Source organism: Telmatherina bonti, assembly GCF_933228915.1.
Source record: "Telmatherina bonti genome assembly, chromosome: 1".
NCBI lineage: Eukaryota > Metazoa > Chordata > Actinopteri > Atheriniformes > Telmatherinidae > Telmatherina > Telmatherina bonti.
Window position 1 is genome coordinate 40,521,741 of NC_136619.1, and position 17,230 is coordinate 40,538,970.

A 17,230-nucleotide genomic window follows, 5' to 3' on the forward strand; every position below is an offset into this window, starting at 1 on the left:
GACATACATGTTAATGATGCAACACTGTTAAAGGGGGGGGGGGGGGGGGGGGGTAAAAGAAAGAGATAAAGAGAAAAAGAAAGAAGCTCAGTGTATCAGGAAATGTCCCTCAGCAGTCTAAACCTATAGCAGCATAACTAAGGGATGCTAACCATCCCTAACTCTAGGACTTATCAAAAAGATAAGTCTTCAGCCTAGTCTTAAAGGTGGGGAGGGTGTCTGCTTCCCTAACACTAACTGGGAGCTTATTCCATAAGAGAGGGGCCTGATAACCAAAGGCTCTGCCTCCTGCTCGGAGGCAAAATCTAAGTGGAAACACTTAGATTTTGAAAAAAGTCTCAAATATTGATAAAAAAGTTTTTACACTCTCATGAGGTGTTTTTTCTTTAGACGGTTGACATAGAAACATATCGCAAATGTTTAACGGAATGCTTTTTTCACATTTACGTGTCTCTGGATGTAACGTGTGGGCATCATGATTAGTTCATTTCAGGTAAAGAAACAAAAAAATAGCAAATTTCAGAGTTTTAAAAAAGAAAATATGTGAGAAAAGCTTTGAAAATCTGTAGCAAATTCTCCGCACCAAGTAGAAAACCTCAAAATAACGGTACTTGCCTATTATGTATAAACCACAATTTTTGTAAAATCTCGCGAGAGTAATGAGATTTTACGAGACTTGAGGCTAAAGCACTAAAAACCGTTCAATGGAAACACTCACAAACCACAATTGCTGTTTGTCAAAATGTACAAATGTCACTTTTATTTTGCGAAAAAATGAAAAGGAAACGTAGCTAGTGTTTCCCAATCCAGGTCCTCCCCCCCGCCCTGCATGTTTTATAGGTAACACTACTTTAACACACCTGAATGAAATAAAGGCGGGTTAACAGGGTGCAAAGAACTTGATGAGGAAGTTAAATAATCTGAGTCAAGTGTTTTGGAGGAGGAACATGTCTAAAACATGCATGGCTGGGGGGCCTGAGGACCTGGATTGGAAAACACTGTTAAGATGTTCGGAGAAAACAAAGGTAGATGTCCTTCTGCTCCTGTGTTTTCAGGTGATTGAAGTCCTGTCCAGAGTCTCGTCAGAGCAGCCATCCAGGCTCACTGTTTCCTGTCAGGGAGAAGGGGGCTGGAGCTCCCTGGGCCAAAGCCAGGAGCAGCAACCACTTCAGAATCTTCTTGAATACCACCTTAACCCCGAACCTCACCTTCCAAACATGGACGGAGTCTCTGAGTTTACAGAGTACGTCTCTGAAACGGTGGACGTGCCGTCACCCTTTGAGCTGCTGGAGCCGCCAACCTCTGGAGGGTTCCTGAAACTGTCCAAACCCTGCTGCTACATCTTTCCTGGAGGCAGGGGGGACTCCGCTCTGTTTGCTGTCAATGGATTCAACATCCTGGTGGACGGAGGGTCCGATAGGAAGTCCTGCTTCTGGAAGCTGGTTCGACACTTGGACAGGATTGACTCTGTTCTGCTCACCCACATCGGTGCAGACAACCTCCCAGGCATCAACGGGTTGTTCCAGAGAAAGATAGCAGAGCAGGAGGAAGAAAAAAACCAAGGATCCGGATCAAGCAGCAATGGAGAGTGGATGAAGAACCTGATTTCACCTGAGCTTGGGATTGTGTTTTTCAACGTCCCAGAGAAGCTGAGGATGCCAGAGTCTGCGCTGAAGGTAAAGCGAAGCATTGAAGAAGCTTCTCTGACGCTGCAGTACCTCAACAAGCTTGGTATCACACCAGAACCTCTTCACAGGGTTGTCAGCAACACCATCGAGCCAATCACACTGTTCCACAAACTTGGTGTGGGAAAGTTAGACATGTATGTCCTAAATCCTGTAAAAGAAAGCAAAGAGATGCAGTTTCTTATGCAAAAATGGGCTGGAAACAGCAAAGCCAAGACAGGGATTACAATGCCGAATGGAAAAGAAGGAGAAATATCCGTCCCTTATTTGACTTCTGTTACAGCTCTCATTGTTTGGGTCCCACACCGTCCGACAGAAAAGATAGTTCGGGTGCTGTTCCCAGGAAACGCACCACAAAATAAAATATTTGAGGGCCTTGAGAAACTAAAACACCTGGACTTCCTGCGGTACCCAGTGGCCACCCAAAAAGAGATGTCGTCTGGCGCCCTACCTCCCATCATCAAACATACCAAAATGAGATCAAGAACAGACAGCAAAGAGAGCCTCAAATCTTCACCCAAACCACACTCTAAAGCAAGCAAGAAGGAAACCGGCGGACAGGAGGAAGATTCGAAGAGTGACATCGCCAAGGAGAACAAAGCTGAAAAGAAAGAAGAGAAGAAACCCAAAAGTGAAAGTTTGAAAGCCACCAAACAGCAGAAGAACAGTCAAGTGGCTCCTGGAGCTGACAAGTCAGAGAAGAAGAAAACTTCCAAGGACAAAACTTCAAAGCTAGAGAAAGCATCCAAAATGGACGAAAAGAAAGACAAAGAGAAAAAAGAAGTCAAGAAAGAAAAAGTAAAAAAGGATGAGAACATAAGAAAAGAAGAGAAAAAAGAGAAAAAGGAAAGCAAAGCCAAGGAGGACAAAAAGAAAGACCCAAGTAAGCCTGAGCTGAGAAAAATCACCAAACCCGACTTAAAGCCGCTCACCCCTGAAGTGAGAAAAACTCTCCACAAAGCCAAGGCTCAGGCTAAGCCCAAGACTGACAAAAACAAAGCAAAGAAAGAAGAAGCAAATGAGAAAAAACCTGTTCCAAGGAACATCCCTGAAGAGGTTGCAGCAGCAGCACTTGCTGACAGATCCATCGTTTCCTCACCTGAAGACCTCACTGAAGACTTTGAGGCTCTAAAACAAGAGGAGAAGTCCGAACACAAGACAGAGCCCACCCAGAACGATTTTATGTCAGGGATGTCAGCGGACACAGATACCAAAATTTCCTCCTCATCTTTACCTGAAGAGAAGGTCACCTCCTCAGCCACGGTGCCAAAATCCCCCATCACAAAGGACAGAGAAAACCAAGACAAAGGTGCACCTCAAGGTCCCGCAGATACGCTAAAGAAAGATGAAAATCGTGGCTTTGATAAGATATATGAAGAGGAGAAAATGGAGAAGTATGACAAATACTCTGGAAAGGTCGAGATTGCAGACAGATCAAAGAAGAGTGAGAGCTCAGAGGAGGAGGGAGATGTGATTGAAAAAGCCGACGTTGAAGGAACAGAAGACGATGAAGTTCTTAAGTATAAGACAGAAGAGGTGAAAAAGGAAAAGTTGGAAAAAGAGTGGGACATCAAACCGGCAGAGCAAAAACCAACAGCTGGAGCTCTAGTAACAGCTTCTGCCTCCGAGCAGTTCTCCTTCATCCAAGATGAGACCATCCCTGGATACTCAGAGACTGAGCAAACCATTTCTGATGAGGAAATCCATGAGGACACAGAGGACAGGATCCCACAGCTGCGTTATGATGTGGGCTCTTATGACATCTCTGTCCCTGATGTTCCTGGCTCCTTTGACTCCATGCATGGTATCAAAGAGATGAAGGGCTCTGCAGCGACTGATGTTGCAGACGTCAAACCCAAAGCTTTTGTTGTAGCTCACGAGCCTGAGCTTGCACCCTACCCAGCCATCATTGCTGCTCCTCTTGCTGAAGAAGAGCACATCTCCTCTGCAACATCAATCACGGATTATGACAAATTGTCATCCTTTGCAACATCAGTAGCTGAAGACCAGTCCATTGCCTCAGTGACAGCGCCTCAGACTGAAGATGTTGGGAGAAACTCACTCCTGCTGGACACCATCAACAGCGTCCCATCACGAGCGGAGGCTGCCCAAGGAAAGGACTATCTCCACTCTGCAGGAACCATCTCTCCCACTTCCTCTCTTGAGGATGACAAGTGTTTTAAGTCTCCTTCATCTGATGAGTACCAGCCCAACATTCCAGAAATGGAGGGGGATGCAAAGATCAAATCCGTCCATGAAGAAGAAGAAGACGAGGAAGAAGAGGATGAGGACCAGACCCCAAATGTTGACATCCCTCTTGGTAAACTTCAAGAGGGTTACGAACACGCAGCCTCCATGATGCACCAGGAAAAACAGAAATCTCCATCCTCTCTTTTTCCCGTGCAAGCTGTGAAAGAAAAAGAGACCACCTTTAGCACTGGTGAATTTAAGGCTGCTGAAATAAAGCCTGTATCACCGCCTCTATCTTTCTCCCCGGGGTTAGAGTCCCACTCTAGGCAGGAGAGCGAAGAAAGATGTTTAAGTCCTGATGACAGCACCATGAAATTGGCTTCACCTACGCAGTCGGTGCCAACAAGCAGCGGCTACTCTCCAACAGAAGAAAAAGTGTTCAAGACAGAAGACAAAGACGAACTGGCAATCAACATGAAATCAGATCTCCTGAAAACAGAGAAATCTGTCACAATCTCTGACAACACCTCCTTTATCGGCATACCCGGAGACAAGACTGCATTTGAAGCATCAGAGGAATCAGATGAAGACAATGATGAAGATGATGATTACTGTAACAAAAAGGATTTACAGCCTACTGTAAAGGCCAAACTCATGGAGGCAAAAGAAGGTTGCTTCCTGGATGATGACTTCTCATTTGAGTCAAAATCTTCAAAGACAGAAACCAAAGTCCAAAGTTCGGATAAGACACAGGCACCCTTCAGCACAGTGGAGAAACCAAAGCATGAAGTGACGTACTCGGATGAAAAAGATGTTGATTTTCCACTTGGGTTAGGAGCTGAGCCCTCACCGAAAGATCAAGGCAAAGTTGATTTTAAAAATGGCAGGGATACTACCATCAAAGAAGCAGAGAAAAGCGTTCATTTCAGTCTTTCTGATTTTTCGGAGAAGGAGAGTAAAGAAAAGGCACCATACATCAGACAAGACACGCCATACGTGCATGGCAAAACATTCTCGTACGGTGACATTTATGACAGCAAAACAAGTTCTGAGGACTCTGACTTGTACCGTCAGGAGTCTGAAGACAAGGCGGAAAAAGAGGCTGCAAAGGAAGAAGCAGATTTCCACAAAAACACGTCTCCTTCAACAGCCACAGGTAAGATGTCCGAGAAAGAGGGTTTTACCATCTCTTTTGGAAAAGAATCTTCCACTTCTTCTTGGCTTGAGTCAAAGGGTGGCCCTACTCCACCGCCTTTGGAAAAAGACACCAAGGAAAAGTCAACCTTTGAGTTTAATCAAGGCTGTCACTTCCCTTCAGTGGCTGACAGACCGGAAGCTTCAACCACCTCTTTGTCATCGGAGAAGGACTCTGCACCGAAAAGCCAAATTGACAACAAGCCTGCCATCCCTGCTGCTTCAGCCTTCATCGAGAAAGGAACGTGCCTGGAGATTGATATGCGAAAACTAACCGCAAAAGATGAGGAGGATTATGATGATGATGAAGTTATTGATGACGATGATGATGAAGAAGATGAAGAGGAGGAGGATGAAGAGGAGGATGGTGGTGTTGATTCGGATATGGAGAAAGGTGCCAAAGAGAAATCCGAAAAACAAGTAAAGAGTCCTGTCAGCGAAATGTTTGGCTCAAATAGACCCGAGTTCATGGTTTCTTTGGTTGGATATGGTTATAACAGTCAGGGAAAGCCGAGTGTGAAAGAAGTCGGCTTGAGCCCAGTCACTAAGCCTGAAGATAGGGCTAAGAGTGACTCTTCATTGGCAAGTGGAAAAACAGTGGACTTGGTGGCCACAGGTTTCTCTGGTTACTCCTCAGGCTTTGACTACTCATATGGAAAAGAAGACAAAGAGTCACTTTTATCATCCAAAGACGAAGGAAGAGAGGATTTCAGTTTGAAATCCAAAGAGGAGAGTTATTACCACAGCGACAGAGCTGATACTGAATTTGACAAGCAGAAAACACCGGATCTTCTGAGTAAGAGTTCACTGGAGACAAATTTTCAGTACACAACAACTGCTGGCCCTGGGTACTCCTCCTCTTCCGCCTATAGCTACTCCTCCTCCACCTCGGGCTCCCTCTCTACCAGCCGTCAATTTGGAGAGGAGCTAGAGACACCTGCCTCTGCTGAGCCACTCTTTGAATACTCCTCCTTTAAAGAGGAGCACTCGCTCGTTATGGACTCTCCATTCTCTAGCTCTGCTGGCACCAAGGATGACTATCTTGAAGTTTCAGAGAAGCAAGTCACTGCAACGACCACAGCGGAGTCTACTTCCAGTTTAGCTCGCTTCTCACCCCTCAGTCCATTTGAGGAGGTCAAATCCTTCCCTTCCCTCTCCTCAACCGTCATTGCTGAAGACAAGAAGGAGCACTCAACTGCATTAGGAGGAGTCCCAGATAAAGGTCTTCAGTCCGACTGCTTCTATAAGCCTGAATGGTCTGAAGGGAAAAAACTGGACACAGCTGCTGGGTTTGGGGCCTCAGCAGGTCCATTTGCTCAACTTCCAGACTTCTCCACAGACAAAGAGGCTGCCAGTGCTGCGCTGTTTGGTGTCACTTCCTCACCTCGGCCAGACATTGAAGGCAAGCATTACTTTGAGGAGACAGACAGTAGTGAAGAAGAGGACGAGGAAGCGTATATGCGTCAAATGACTCGGAGGTCTCCTTCCAGCAACGTCACTGGTAGTCTCTCATATTCTGACAAGCCTGTTGCTCCAGCTGTTAGTGAAAAAGCTGGTGGCGCACTTCCAGATGTGCTCGGCTCTTACATGTCATCACATCTTCCGACCACCAAGCCAGACACAGCAAATGGCCCCACAGAGGTCAGCACAAGTGCCGCTACCCTTCCCGGAGGAGCAGCTGTTGGTGTGGCTTCAGGCTTGGCCAAAGAAGAGTCCAAAGAGGGAGCAACAAGTTATGTTAGAAGTTCGTATGAGTGGGAAATGGCGAAGCCTCAGATGGGAATGGTACCTGGAGACTCGCCTCCCCATTATCGCCATGATGATGAGTTTGAAGAGGAGTGCGAGATGGAACCAGAGCACCCTGCCCGGCCCCTGTCACTCCCGTCAACTGATCAGCCATTTCGCTCACCGTTCTATGCAGAGGAGTGCAGCCGAGGTGGCCAGGATGATGACGACGATAGTGATCAGGATGCACCCATGGGAGCTACATCCTCTTACACAAGCCGCACCTCTCCAGGGTATTCATCCTCTGAGTACAGGCAGCGCAAAGAGGACCTTTCACCTTCCTTTATCAACCCCTGTCTGCGGCAGCTCTCCAGTGATGAGGATGAAGACGAAGAAGGGCACAGGAGTGATCAGTCACAAGAGGGTGATGAACATGACCTGTCGGTGAAGAGGAGGGCTCATAAACAGCCCCATCATCATCATCAGTCCCACAGCAGGGACAGCAGTTCTCTGCACCAGGCTGGTGGGATGTCAGCAGGGTTGGGTCTGGCTACAGAAGACACCCCACCCACCTCTCTTAGCGAGTCGCTAGCCTCTCAGTCTGACTCCGATGCACCTCCAGGCACTGAAGAATACCCCTCAGTCACAGGTGAAGGCAACATGGACTCTGATGAGGATGGTGACTACATGCCTGTTGATAAATCTACGACAAGAGGAGGTGGCTATCACTCTGCCTCCAGGAGGAGCCATGACCCTCCACCTGCTCCCCTCATGGACCCATACCCCCAGCCCCCTCACCCAGATGTCTGCATGGTGGATCCAGACTCCTTGGATAATGGCTCTCTTAAGAAAGAGCCCAAAGTCAAAGCCTTAAAGAAGACTTCTGGGAAAACCAAATCGGCATCTCCAGCCAGGCGCAAGAGGTCCCCCATGCCTGTCAAACAGACCCCATCTCCTCGCAGTGCCTTGCTGAAGAAGAAGGATGCAGACAAAAGCTCCCGCATGTCTCGGCTGTCAGATGGTCAAGGCTCCAAAGATGATGACCTCTCCAGATCGAGCTATAATCCCGGCAAAGGGCTGACTAATGGAGTGAAGAGCAGCTCAGGTGAGTAGATCTAATAAATTAAGTGTCACATTTTGCTAAATGTTCCTTGTGCATTGATAGTGATAGTTTGGTGTTGTTTTCCTAGGTTCTCAGAAGTCCGGCTCTGCAGCTGCTCCTGGTCTTCCCATTTATGTGGATTTGGCCTACATTCCCAATCACTGCAGTGCCAAGAACGTGGACCAAGAGTTCTTCAAACGCATCCGCTCTGCATACTACGTAGTCAGTGGGAACGACGCAGCGAGTGGTGAACCAAGCCGAGGGGTCCTTGATGCTCTTTTAGATGGCAAAGCTCAGTGGGGATCAAATCTACAGGTATCATTTAAAAAGCAGGGCTCATCCTATATTCTGAAAAAATTACTAATTTATTGTTCCATCAATTAGCATACTAATTTATGCTTTCTGTGATACAAAGCCTCATTTTTCAGCTAATTAGGTTGTTTGTTCATTGTCTAATTTCTGACTCACATGGACATACTCTGAACTAGATCTCCATTGGACAGAAGGAGGGAAATAAAACACACATAAGTGTTTGCATAGATAATCATCCTCTGTTTCCTTTAACAAGACAGAAAAGAGTCTGTTGGTAGGTAGGTAGTACAATCGTGTGCAGTGCTTTCAAACATGGTATTCCAAGTTCAACATGTAGATACAGTAGCTGGTTTTGATGAGTGTAACCTGTCTTAGAATAAAAAAAAAACTTGTTTATGATTAAAAAACATTATTATCGGGAAAAAAAACCTTCTTTTATGGCAGGGGTGTCAAACTGCAGTCCTGGAGGGCCGGTATCCTGCAGGTTTTTGTTGTTTCCATGCTTCAACACACAACTGACCGACACTCAAACAGGTTGACAAGAAGCTGCTGGATCCATTGATTTGAATCAGCTGTGTTGGTGGAGGGAAACAACAAAAACCTGCCGGATTCCGGCCCTCGAGGACTGGGTTCTGACACCCCTGTCTTATGGCTTCCTCATCTGAATTACCATGCAGTTCTGCTCATGACCACTAGGGTTGAAAATAATTTAAATACCTTTAAATACTCATTCTGATTCTTGATATTGTATCTGACCACTTACAGTTTGATTTCCAGAATATTTAGAATAAGGAAGAGGTTGTTTGTCAGGAAAATAAAGAATTTAGAATTTAAATTAATAACTAATAAATTAGGCTGTTTTTAAACCCACTACAACACGCGACATCTACTAAGTAGTACAGATCCAGTGCACACTGTGTACAATAGTTTTGTATATTGTATGTGTCTTATCAGCTTCTTTTTTGGGGTTAAGCTACAGCATTTTTATCTAGTTTCCTGTTAAGTAAAGCAAAAGTAAACTTTTGCAGAGCTGTTTAGCTGACATGCATGTATATTTTGTTTTGACAGCTTTGTATTACCAGATGCAGTATGCAATGCAGACTAGTTGAATGCATAACGGATATTTTTTTTCTAAATCACAACACTTTCCCCAGGCTACTAATCCTGCTATTTTTCATGTAGGCCTTTTGTAGATTTCACAATAGCTACCATACTGCATACTTTGTACTACAACTTTGAAAAATCGGCAAGAATTTACTATGCTAGTATAGTACACAGTTTCGAATACAGCCTTGATATTTGTATTAACATCATCACATAAATCTTTGTCAATCAACACCAGAGCTGCCAAAGTCCAGTCCTGGAGAGCTATTATCCTGCAATGCCCGAATTTCCTCATCTGCATGTCATTCAGCTCTGCAGAAGCCTGGTAACGAGCCAGTCATTTGCGTAAGATGTATTGGAGAAGAGATGCATTTACAAGTTGCAGGATGGTAGATTTCCAGGACTGGATATGTGCGCCTCCTGATGCATACTGTGGTGTGCAAATCTAAACTTCAGTTTGGGCCTTTCTGCTGAGTTTGCATGTTTTCTTTGTTCATGTCGAGTTAATTGATAGTTCTAAAATGTTGTTTAGGTGTGAGAGTATGTAGTTGTTAGTCTCATTTGTCTCTGTCAGGGATGGGCAACTCCAGTCCTCGAGGGCCGCAGTCCTGCAAGTGTTAGTTTCCCTGCTGCAACACATCTGACTCAAATCAATGGATAATTAGCAGAGCAAACTCAGCACAAGTCTGATAATTACCCATTGATTTGAGTCTGGTGCCTTGCAGCAGGGAAGCGCCTAACACTTGCAGGAGTGTTGCCCTCCAGGAACAGAGCTGCACCCCTGGTTCAGAGTAAAACTCTGGCCTGAATTGTCATCTATCTTTAGGTTCTTTAGATTTTCGTTTCTATTGCTCATCATTTAGCTTGATTCCTTTATTTTTTTTTAGTTTTGTTCTCTCTGTATTTTGTGTATTTCCATCCTGTTCCACCAGCTGCTCAGGTTTGATAACCACACCTGCTCCTTGTTATTTCTCTCTATTAATACTCCCAAGTTTCCTTTGTTCATAGTCAGGCCCTTGTCGGCTCTATCCTAGTTTTTCATCGCGTCCTCCGAATTTTACTTTCTCAGTTTGTCTGCTAGCAGAGGAAGTTTCCATATTTGTTTTTAGTTCTTAGTTAATGCTATCATTGCAACACCTTTAGGTTCAATGATAAATAATCCTCTTCACCTGCCTCTTGCTGCATTTTGGTCCTTCCTCCTCGTCTCTCACCACAGCTCATGAAAAAGACGAAGCAGCTATAGCAAATAGAGGGATGGTCAAATATACATTGATGTATAATGTAATCATATAAGAAGAGCCAACATAATATGCACATTTCCTGACAGAGAGGCATCCTTTGTTTGCAAATGATATTTTGTCCTTTGGACTCCTCCAGGACCCGGGGAAGATGGATATGCTGTTTATTGGTCATTATTACCTGCATGAAGAAGCGAAGCCTATCAGTACTCTGTAACTCCTTCATATAAGTAACTATACCATATAAAGCTATAAAGTAAGTGCTAGCAAACAGACAGCGATGATGTGGATTCCATACGTAAGATGGAAAATGATTTGGAACTCGAAATATTCCCAGATAAGCAAATGTTTAATTTAAAAGCATGAAATCTGAAGCCTGAAATCTGACATTTCCCTGAGGATGACTGTACTCTGACACTCACTGGCCCATCACATGTGGAACATTCCAGCTTCTCCACGTCACCTTTCACCTCGTGACATTTCTGCTATTGTTGTTTTCCCCTCAGGTGACGCTGATCCCCACCCACGACACCGAGGTGACCCGCGACTGGTACCAGCAGACGCATGAGAGGCAGCAGGAGCTCAACATTATGGTCCTGGCCTCCAGCAGCACCGTTGTCATGCAGGACGAGTCCTTCTCAGCCTGCAAGATTGAGTTTTAAGATCCCCTCCACCTCTTCTCTCTCCCTCCTCCTGGCCTCCCCTGGTGTAGATCTGTTTTTAATCCCTCCTCTGTAATCTGATATGCAAATTTGTCTTTGCTTTGGGGGGTTTGGATTTGTGTGGAAAGCAGAGACAGATCTGGATAACATGGTTTTCTACATTTCTGGTTATTTCTAAGCTTGCATTTCTAGCACAGAAGTAGTTTTGGGCTATTCATCCTCCGCTACATCTTTCTTTATTCCTTATATTTCAGAGACGTAAGCAGCGGTTAAGACAACAAAACATGACGGATGATGCTTTCTTGTCTTCTGATTGGCTTAAATGGAAGCACAAGTTTGCCCATCTCAAAACCATCGAGCCCCTCGCAGAAAATTCCGACCAATTTCTTTTACTTTCCTCTCCTGTTGCGTTAAAAGTCTCTTACGGTGTTGAACTGTGTGCCTCCCACTGATGTAGTCGAATAGAAACATAGAATAAGTAGGTTCCAGCGACCCTCTTAATATGTCTTTTGAGTATATTTGCTGTAGCATAGAAAAAAAAATCATATTCAAAGATCTGTATTGTAGTGAATTCAGGTATTTCTACAGTTTTTCTCAAAAACACGTTACAGTAAAAAAAATTCTCAGTGGCTGTCGTTTCTTACAGTGAACATGGCAAATAGGTTCTCTATAATTGTTTCTGTAGTCTTTGATGTGTTTTTAATGTATTTGTGGTTAACATATCGTCACAGAGGTCATGTAGAGAGCTGTAGGCCGAGGCGGTGATGCGCCACCTGTTCATGTCTTTACGTGCTGAAAAGCATTGTGTTCAGAGCTCATTAGAGAACAGTAGACAAACCTCTTTAGTAGTCGCGTCAACACAAAAGCTACGGAAGGAAGAAAGTAATCGGCTACAACAGGAACATGTGGTTGCGAGAAGAGATTGTGTTTGCCTGGTTGATGGTAGAGGTTAGACTGTCACCCACATGTGCCTTTCTGTCCTGCTGTGCTGGAAAGGAAGCGAAACGGTGTGCAGTTCATCTCTGGCTCTGTGGCAGAAGCTCAAATAAACTCGACTTCTTTTTTTTTTTTTCTTTTTTTTAATTTTTTATTAATCCTGCCAGTGAGAATGTCAGCGGCACATAAAGGTCAGAGTTGTACATAGCGAGCATTAAAAAATGGCACTTTTAAAGCACCAACTCAGTATTTCAGCTGCCACACAGAGAAGCACAAAGGCGAACCGGCGTGCAAAGGCTACAATCTGGTCTTCTTGCTTTTTCAAATGGTGTGATTACATACAGCATTTCCTCTATTTTCCTTTGATCTTTACTCGTTTTATTTAACTTGCAATGCAGAAATTTAGTGTTTTTTTTAAAAAATTTTTTTAAATGACTACTTTGTCACTTAAATATTGTGATTTTATTTAGTTCATTGAGAATTTAATGTTAAATTTAGGCTTTTTAAATTTTTTTTTTTTATTATTCTAAACGGGAACAAAAAACAACAATTTACAAATATAAAGGACCAACAAGCCTCAGCAGGGTTGATATTTTATGATGTACAATCAAACTCCAGTTATTGTTTTTTGTGATTAAAAGGATTTCCTCGGCTCATCTATTGATGCATGTACAACAGATGCATGTAGAGAAAGGCGATGGCTCTTTTAAGTGGGCTGCAGAAACACAAACCTCAGTGGTTCTAAGAGATTTGAATGTGAAGATGCAGATTATACCTTTACGTTCTCCGTGGAGGACTTTGAATCTCCTGGTTGCCTTGGTTACCATGCATCATACTTGCAGCAACAACCTTACCGAAGCCTGAAACACATCATACAACTCTGTGCAGGGAGGAAAAAATAAATAAAAATTGCGAGCAGATTAAACTCACAGAACTCTGACAACTGGCCTGTCTGTCTCCAAAGTTCAGTGTTTTCAGAACCACAAAGTATTTCTGCACTGATGCTACACACACTGCTGAGCTCGTAAACTTCTAGGGCTAACTGTGCTTTTCATGGTAATCCACTCCGCTGCCCAGTCAATCAGTGATAATGTAATCTGCATTCCTATTTAACACTTTGTAACTGTAAAGGACAACAATAACAATAAACAATCATCACTACTCTCACATAAGGAGACAGTTCAGACTGCCAGACATGAGGCACTCTGCACACTCATGTCAATACATTCTTCCTGTAGTTATTTTACTCACATTTATCACCAATAAAACACATACACACCTACCTAACTGCTGCATTTTCATAATGTGAAAAAAAAAAAAAAGAAAAAAAAAAAATGTGGGAAAAATAAGATGTTCGGCATTCAGACTGCCGTGAAACAAACATCACAGACTGTTGGTTTCCAATAAGCCCTGCTCGTTCGTGCATGTGTACTTTTTGAGTTCTCCTGTATTGTAACAGCTGAAGAAAACCTGTCTTAACATTGAGATGCTATTTAAAATGTGTATTTAAGAAGCTAAGCTGTCCAGTTTGAAGGAGGCCCATGTAACCTGGCTGCACCGTGCTGTAAAGAAAGCCTCTTCATAGTTTGCCCTCCTTTCTGCTTCATTGTTCTTTCATCTTTTGTTTTAAGTGCAATATTCTCTTTATCTCTCTTGAAATGCTTATTAAGGTAAAAATAGAAAACAGATTTATTGTTTAAAAGGGTAAAAGTGTGGTAAAGACCAATAAAAACATTTACTGAAGAAAAATGGCTGCCCTTTATTGGCTTCTAGGATCATTTTATGCTAATGTTTACAAAGGCTTTTTTTTTTTTTTTAATTGAATAGTTTCATGGCTTATTTTATTATTTATTATTTCATTTAAGTTTTCAGCTAGTGATCTTTTACTATGTTTACAGGCTTGAAAGACAAAACTCTCCTTAATATTCAGGAAAAAGTTGTTTGCTATTTACAGCTACAAGCTAACACTAGTATGCTAACAGCTAGCTGTGCTAACCGTTAGCTGCAGAAACCATAGACATTAATAAAGATTAATAATCTTTATTATTGTCTATGGCAGAAACTGCCTGTGTGAGAAGCTTCCAGATGGATAAATAAAGAAATAAGAGGCTATCAGTGCGAAGTTTATGCATAATAATTTTAGTTATAAATGCCAAAAGCTGTGCATTTGTTTTGTGAAACTGTTATTTGATTATTTTAGGTTTCCATTTAGTTTTTAGAATATTCTGCAATACACACCAACATGACTCCCAAAATTTCTAATCAGGACTAGAAATTCAAGCAGATATCACACTAAAATCCTGGTAAATGAGGTAACAGCCCACATGACAGCTTTTTTTGAGCAGTTCTTAAAGGACAGGACAGTATTAAATGTGACTAATGGAAAATACTGTGACTGGCACTGTGAATGGATAGTTTCCCATACAGTTTAACATGCTTAGATCTAAGCTGGCTTACTATACCGTGAGGTATTTTGTATTAAAACAGCAACCACATGAAGGTTTTCTGTAAGTAAAATGTTTAATCTTGAGCCATAAGTAAAATCCAAAATAAAGCTGAGCAGCAGGATCAACTCAACAGAATCTTTCTAGTTATTCATGGACCGGCATCGCATTTATTTCTTAACTCTAAATAAATCAGATTCAGAGTTTAAAATATACTGATTTGAACCTCTCAGACATCAAATTTCCTTCCATGTGGCCTCAGTGAGAGGATGATGTAATCCAGTGTGGGTTCGATGCCACAGAGAAAGGGACAACGTGGGCTTTGTTCTGGCTGAGAAAACCCTTTTTCAACATTGTGGGAATCTGGAGACGAGCATGTTGGGAGCGCTGAGGCCCTGCAGCGAGGATGTGAGCTCTTTGTCATGCAAAGCAAGCCAAACAGAGACGACAGTGATCGGAGGAGCATCAGCTCCCAGGCGGACACTGCCGTGTCCCTGTGAGGCTGATACTGAGATGAAGGAACAAACTGGGAAGTTGGAGGACAATCCCTGCTGTGAGAAGCTGCTGGATGGATGCTGGAATGACATCACCCCCCGAGGCACATGATCAGGATGGAAAACAGATAAATGTGACGCTTGTTACCGTCATAAATACAGTGAAGTAAAGTTGTTTTTAACTACAATTTCATTTATTATTATACACAAAACTTAAATATTGTACTTTTGCTGCACATTATTTGATGTCCATCATTCATCCATTTCCAACACGTCGATGGGAGCTGGAGTCTACTCCAGTGGCTGCAAGGTGAGGAACAGAGTACACTCTGAATAGGTCTCCAGTCCATCACAGAGAGACTAACTTAAATCCGATGTGCCGTTTTGCATTTAACTAACTAGCGAATGGAGCATCTAAACGGCATCTTTTGTGTGCTTGAATTTGCATGATCACAATTCTCACCAAACATGTCTTATTTGCTTTATTTAGAACTCATAGGTTGTATTTAATAGCATTAGCAACCATTGTGTTTTTCCAGGCTTATAGCTGGTGCTGTTATTTGTATTCATCTCAGTTTGTCTTCTTCTAGCTGCTCCCGATGATTGTTTTCCAACAACGGATACACATTAGCACCTGCCTTTTTCATGTTGGTTGTACAGTTGATGTGGTTGATGTAAAGAAGTCAACCCGTCCAGCCTGGAAGCAGATGGTCTCCAGCAGCAGAAGACCACAGCGGGTTCCCTCCTGTCTGTAAGAACAGGAAACTGAGGCTACAATTCCCACAGACTCACCAGAACTGGACAATAGAAGATGGAGAAACGTTGCTGGTCTGATGAGTCTCCAGTTCAGCTCCACATTCACATGGTAGGATCAGAATCTGCTGGAAACATCATGACAACATGGATCCAGACAGACTCAAATGCCTGATTTAAAGTCAAAACCATCAGTGTTGATTTTTAACGAGGTCAAACCCTCTTTTCTCTGGGTATCTTTTCACATTACACATCCGTAACCGGATGATGAGGAAGACTTCATGAGCCAGAAAGTCTCATCATGGAGTCAACAAAGGGTAGAAAAGGAACGAAATCGTAAAACACAGAAGAAACTTTTGTGATTTAACTTCAGATATCATGACATCATCGTGCTTTTGTCAATATGAAAACAAATTGCTGCAAATTTTCACATTTTTCTTATATATTTATTTCTGTCCATAAAATTCCGAACCAAGCAACAAAAAGGCGCAAATAGAAAGTAAATACAGGTTTTTCATCACAGATGGACATTTTCCCACATCATCATCAGTTTGTGTGTTCAGTATCTGCGACCAAAAGGTGGATTGTTCAGCTTTTAAAGGGTCATTTCCCACAAATTTCTTCTTAAGTGTTGCCTTGTAACAGCAAAACATCCTGAAAGACACACACAGCTCATGTTTTATTGGACTAAATTTGTACCACAGTCCTATAAGTTCACTATAAAAAGCAATAGTATATCTATTTAATAACAGATTATATAAAGACATTCAAACATTGAATTTGAATTTGTTTTGTCCTTTCTTTGCCAGCATTTTGACTCTTTTCTTTTTTTTTTTTTTTTGTCAAAAAATGCAAATAAAATCTGGAATTTGGTCAAAGGTAGAATTAGAAACCTGAATGTGAAGTTCTGATCACAAAAAAGGATTTCCAGCATTCATTCACGTCGCTCGCGTCTGTTCGCAGCTACCCCCAGAAGGTCGGAAAGCTTGGCTGTCCGTGGAAATCTCTGTGTTTGCCAGGAAAATGAGAACAATCCATGGTTTGACTGTTCCAGTTGGAGAGGAGAGAAGTCGCTGGTTTCCTGTGAAGGAACACCAGCGAGCGGCCGGAGCAAACTGGAAGCTGTGGCGCCAGCTCATGTCCTTTGAGGTTGGCCGCCTGATGACTCGTGAGAGTTCGCTGCCCAAGCAGGAGGCTGCAGCGAGTCTATCGGCGGGAAATTGTCTTGGTAAGCACCGGCCTCGTTTGCTACTGGTTCAGCCACACATCGTGATTTAAGATGTCAGAATAACCTCACAATCTTTAAATTCCTGTGCAAGAAGTTTTGCATAAATTCAGAAAATAATGTTTTTAAATGAAAAACGCAATAAAACAATAAAAACCTCTTCTGG

General features: G+C 43.0%; 1 protein-coding gene across 1 annotated transcript in view; it reads left to right on the top strand.

Annotated features, from left to right (window-relative positions):
• map1aa (microtubule-associated protein 1Aa) overlaps window positions 1-11,212 on the top strand; it is a gene marked incomplete at both ends in the record, with an annotated part of 60,133 nt that extends 48,921 nt beyond the window's left edge. The window contains 3 exons of the mRNA XM_079245667.1: window positions 1,056-7,899; window positions 7,985-8,211; window positions 11,057-11,212. Coding sequence (XP_079101793.1) covers window positions 1,056-7,899; window positions 7,985-8,211; window positions 11,057-11,212 — 7,227 coding nt within the window. The remainder of the gene's footprint in view (window positions 1-1,055; window positions 7,900-7,984; window positions 8,212-11,056) is intronic.
• Window positions 11,213-17,230: the final 6,018 nt, after the last annotated feature.